The sequence below is a fragment of the Tympanuchus pallidicinctus genome, unplaced genomic scaffold, assembly GCF_026119805.1.
Source record: "Tympanuchus pallidicinctus isolate F22 unplaced genomic scaffold, pur_lepc_1.0 scaffold50, whole genome shotgun sequence".
NCBI lineage: Eukaryota > Metazoa > Chordata > Aves > Galliformes > Phasianidae > Tympanuchus > Tympanuchus pallidicinctus.
This window is the reverse complement of record NW_026294770.1, coordinates 319,187-324,612: the sequence shown is the minus strand read 5'-3', so window position 1 is coordinate 324,612 and position 5,426 is coordinate 319,187. Positions and strand designations below refer to the sequence as shown.

General features: G+C 52.1%; 1 gene segment (V, D, J or C); it reads right to left on the bottom strand.

Annotated features, from left to right (window-relative positions):
• Nucleotides 1-2,171: 2,171 nt before the first annotated feature.
• Nucleotides 2,172-4,650, bottom strand: LOC128091711 (T cell receptor alpha variable 1-2-like). The segment is given in 3 exon segments: nt 2,172-2,392; nt 2,837-3,179; nt 3,994-4,650. Coding segments are annotated over 3 exon segments (498 nt in total).
• Between the last annotated feature and the right edge of the window lie 776 nt (nt 4,651-5,426).

Below are 5,426 nucleotides of genomic sequence, written 5' to 3'. Positions count from 1 at the left end.
CATGGGAGTTTTCCATAGAAAGCACAGAGGAGAACCTCCCAGAACTCATACGAGGCCTGAATGCATTCACCCACAGCAGCAGCTGAGGGGCCTGGGCCAGGTGCTGCTGGTACCAGTACGTGTAGAAAACCGAGCTGCTGGTGGAGAAATTGCAGTGCAGACTTGTCTCGTGTCCTGTCTGAATGGCTGTTTCTTGTGGATACTGCAGCACAAAGTCCTTCTGTGCACGACCTGTAAAGCCAGAAACACATTTCAGCACAGCTTGACTATATATCCATTTTCTCTCTCTCATGCATCTATCACTGTGCCAACCTGCTCACTGTCTCCGCTCTGCATTTCATTTTCACAGGCTGTAAAATCCTGAGCTAAGTATACATGCACTTTTCTTTTGCTACTCATACCCAAGGCTGTCAGCTTACTTGTTTTATCACTCTAGGCTCTGAATCCATCTGTTCTGTCAATTCCTGAGCTGTATTAACCCTTTATTTCTTTTGGCAGAAGAGGTGAGCTATGTCCCACCTCACTTTATGATTTCTTACTGTGAAATTTACCCCATGCTTCATCCTACATATTCTGTCCATGCTTTGTCCTTGAGCCACATCTAAGTTCTTGCACGGACTCAGCCTTCTTTCCTGCTCTATCAAGGATTACACCCATCTCCACACAGACTAACAGCATTTTCTCCAGTACATCCAGGAGGACACAAGCTCCTATCTACTGTTCTGGTCTGTTCCCTAGCAGCAATCTTCTTTCACCATACATACCTATGAATAGAGCATCTAAACTGCTAGGTATCTGCAAAAGAGAAGGCCAGAGACCTATTCATCTCCATACTGTCATTGCTGCTGACATCTGCCAGATTATTTGCTGTACCCATCTGCAGGTCCTGCTTTATCAACAGAAAATATTTCCAGTTCTACCAGGAAGACAGCATTTGTACTTCCCCCCCCTCCAGAAATGACAGGGTGCTCTCCTGCCCCAGTCTTCCCCCTCAGAATATCACATCTCACCGAAGTCTGTCAGTCGCATCAAGGCTGTCAGAAAAAGCAGGACCATGTCACACTCTTGCCTTCACTGGGTATCACGCAGTGCTTGGAACGAGAGAGCTGAAGCTGGCAAGTTCTCAGCTTCTCTTTCTGCCAGCCATAAGCAGCCTCTAGACTTCAACAGCGGGGGTGGAGCAAAGCTCTCTCTGCTGCTCCAGAGGGGCACACCTCTTCCACAGTAAGGATCTCAAGAGTGAAGAGGAACTGGTGGTTAAAGGTCTCAAGAGAAAAATCAAATCAATCTGTCCTGTGGTGAGGGCTAGCTATGGTCAGGCACAGACTTTTCAGTACTGGGAACTTCTTCCATGGAACGGAATGATTGCAGGGGACCTACAGAGGTCTTCAAGAACAACTGCCTTGTGTGGTCAGGCCATAGCTGAATTTGCTGGTTGCGAAGGTCACTTAGTCACTGATAAGGTAAGAAGTCCCAAAAGTGACCGCTATGTACTTCCCACACTTTGCCTCTCCTGATGCTCACAGCCAGTCCCAGCAAAGAGCAAGTGTCCTCAGTGAGCTACCCCTGCCATCCAAAACTCAGCCAGACTCAGATACCTGCACCTCTGCTGCCAATGGATAAGGGATTGCTTCCACTGCCCTTCTCCTCTGCTCAGCTGTCAGGTATATGTGCACATAGCCTCCTGATTCAACACGGGCTGCAGAAACCCCCTGACTCAGCTAAGCACTAAAGCTGAGTATTTTTAATGCCTTCTCAATGGCAGTGAGAACACGTGCCCACCAGCTCTTCTCTTGGAGGATCCTGTGTGGATAAATTAGCACTGTGGCAAGAAATGAGTTAAAAAGAGGGGTCATTAGAATGAGCATTAAGTGCGGATACTTGCTGTAATGTCAGGAAGTCATCTCTATACCAAAGGTGCTGTGTTTGGGGCAAGACAAAACCCTGTTAAAAAAACTCATGCTCTTGGAAAGCAATCGCGAGCAGATCATTGAACGCTGGGCTGGGTGGAAGTCTTCCAGCACCGCAGCGCCCCCTGCGGGCCGAGCTGTGCCGCCCGCCGCGGTTCGTGCCCGGCCGCAGCCCCGGCTTCGCTTCCGTGGGTCCACGGCGCAGTAATACAGCGCCGCGTCCCTAAGCCGGGGCCGGGCGAGCCGCAGGGCGCTGGAGCGGCGGTCTGCCGACACCGACAGCTGCCCCGCCGGGTCCGGCACGTCCTTGGAACCTTCATAAATGAACCCGATGAATGCGGGGCTCCGGCCCGGGAACTGACGGTACCAGTATATATCACTGTAAGACTGAATGTTGGGGTGTGAGCAGGTGATGCTGACTACGATGTCCTCGGTGGTCGCTGCCAACGGTTCCTGCTGCACCTCTGCTCTGCTTACAGCCACTGCCGAGAAGAAAACAAGAAAAAAAACAGAAAATCCTCTTACTCCAATAGAAAGGAGAAAGGTCAGAAAGAAGCCGCACGGGCAGACATCAGCGCGGCCCCGGCCCCCCGCAGCCCCGCAGTGCGGCCCCGCCGGCGGCAGCCCCGCGCACCCAGGAGCACCGCGGCCAGCCCCGCCAGCCCCGCGGCCCGGCACTGCCGCATCCCGCCGTTGCGCCGCCCGCGCCGCGCTGCCCTCGCCAGCCCCGGCTCTGCTCCGCCGCCGCCGCCAGCTCCGCCCCGGGGTTGCGCCCTGCGCTGGCGGCACTCGGGCTTGCTGCGGGCTGTGAGTGCTGGGCGTCTGTAAAGGCACGCTGGGCTGCAGATTTCTATGTGCACAGGGAAGCAGCGCTGCCAGGAGAGCTGAGGGCCCCTTCCCCAGAGCTCCGCCTCCAGCACACACACCTCCTCCCTCCCTGGGGTTGTTGCACGGCCAAGGAAGCTCCCTGCACCAGGGTGTCCTGCACAGCACAGAGGTACAAGGCGCTGTCAGACAGCTCGACTTCTGCCAGCCGCAGCAGGCTGTATTTCCCGGTGGTGTTCAGCCACGTGGTGAAACGGCCGTTCTGCTTGGAGCCTGCTGCTGCCTGATATGTGACCAGCTGGGGAGCTTGGCCTTTCTTCTGCTGGTACCAAAACAAACCATTAAAGTTAGTTGCCTGGTATGTGCAGGTGGTCTGGAAGGTGTTTCTCTCCTGCACTGTGACCTGTCCTTCTTGCTGGCTGACAATGGTCTGCCCCATGGCACCTGGAAGAAGAAAGCAAAGGTGAGCAGCTCTGCAGGGAAGGTTCCAGGCTGCTGACATGAAATGGATACAAAACAGCAGGAGAGAAGGCTCCCTCTCCTTTGTCCAGCAGAAAGCTGTTGAGGTCTGGGCATATGAAGGTGGTTTTGGAAGAGCTCTCAGCTTCTGGTCCCGAGCAGATCCTGTGCTGTGCCCCTGCTGAGAGGAACATGGAACAGCTGTCATGGCTGTGCAGGTTGAGGGACCCATGGAGCTTTAGGGAAAAGATGCATCCTACTTCTCCATCCGTGCCATCTTGGAGGGCTCCTAAGTCCCTCGGTATACACAAAGCTGAGCTGAATGGTGACAAGTGTGATCTCTGGCTGTGCTGACAACCAGGAGAACACCAGAGGCTATGGCAAGAATGCACCAGGAAGCAGTCAGACTGGGACATTCCCTTAATGCTGTTTTTATGAGATGTTTAATGTCACTGCTGTGACAGGATCTGCTTCTTTCTCTTGGAAAGGCTGAAATGTGGGACTGCAGGGATGTCTGTGATCTCTGGAGGTGGCAGCTGTTGGGCCAGAAGAGAAAGGCAGTGAGAGAGAGAGAGAAGGGAAAAGAAAAGCAGGAGAGGATTCTGAGTTCTCCTCCATCTTCCCTTGTCATTTCCAACAGCAGCAGTATCTTGAGAGAAGTGGTGCAAAGCCACAACAGCCAGTCAGTATTTGCCCAAGCTTTATTGTTACCCAGGAGCTGTTTGCCACAAAGCCCAGTGAGGCTGGTGAGCGCTTTGTGGGGAGAAGATGGGTGCCTTGACTAAAAGCCAGCACTTACCCAGCAGTTGTCCCAGGAAGGCAGTGAGGACGAGAGAGCTGCGGTGCATGCTGAGACCGAGCCTCTTGTTTGTGAGTGAGCAAGAGGCAGAAAACCACCTCCCAGCCCCAAGACGACAGAGCTGCCGGAAATGACTCTGCTGGCTGCACAGGCAGGGCACTCACTGCCATAGCAACACCCACAGGTAACAACACCAGTTCTCTTATAAGCCCGAAGCTCAGAGCCAAGCCCTGTTCCTCCTCTCAGGCTAATCAGGACTGCAGTTCCCCAGTGCAAGCACACACCTTCACCCATTAGTTCTGCAAGCACTCCCACATTCATGCACCCCATTAATGTTAGCATCGGCCCTCAGCACAGCTAATAGCCTTGTGTGGAGCCTGGCTTCTCTGGAGCAGTGATGATCCCAGCAGGTGTACTGACGTAAACTTTTTGTCCTTCCTCCCCCCTTGCTCCTCCCCACTCCCCCATTTCTCACACCTTTGATCCTTCCCCCTTCCTAAGCCTTCCTTAAAAGTTTTGCACACTGCCACAGGATCCTCTCAGACATTTCTGATCTTCGTTGTTATCTTTTCACTTGTCACTCAAAAAGCTCAGGCTCACCCACTTCAAAGCTACACCTGTAGTTCCCTGTTAGCCCATCAGTTAGAGGCTGAAGAGTTCTGGTCCCTCTCCTCGTCTCCCTTTTTCCTTAAAGATTTATGCTGTTGAGTTCTTTATCACCTTCCCGCTTCCCCCCTCCTCTTCCCCCTTTTTATTATTATTATTATTATTATTTTTTTTTTTTGTAATTCCCTTTGAGTTGCCAAAGTCGATTTACAGCCTTCATGAGCCTGCAGCCCTCACAGCCAGCACACCTTGCAGTGGCCTCTGCTGAATCTGCTCTTGTTTGCAGGTTCCTTGAGGTGCTGAAAGCTGTCTATCCTCAGAGAAAACTGAGTGCCTTGAGTCAAAGATTTGGGGAGAAATCCCATCCTGAGTTCAGGCTTTGAAGTGCCTCTCAGCAGCACCATCAGAAAGTCATGGCATTGAGTTTTCAGCACAGTTAAACAAAGGAAAAGGGAAAGTGATCAAATAAACAATCAGTTTCAAATGGAACACGTGTACAAATACATATTCAGGCCTGTTGAAACTCCTTCCTGAATGAGTCCATTTCTGCCCTCTCTTTTACGAAGTATTTATTATTATTTGCTGTCTCAAATGTCCATGTTCCCTGCAGGATTCCAAGTCCTCCCTCACAGATCTTAGGGTCCATCCCAGCATGAGGACAGACCTGAATTCCATCTCCAGGTGGGATCCAGACCATGGCTTTCTTATTCCAGCCAGACAGGAATGGTTCATCTCATCCACCTTCCATACCTCTCAGAGATGCTTTTCTCTACGTGCCCCCTCCTTCTCTTTCCCTTCTTCCATTTCCCTCTGTCCCATCTCTCTTT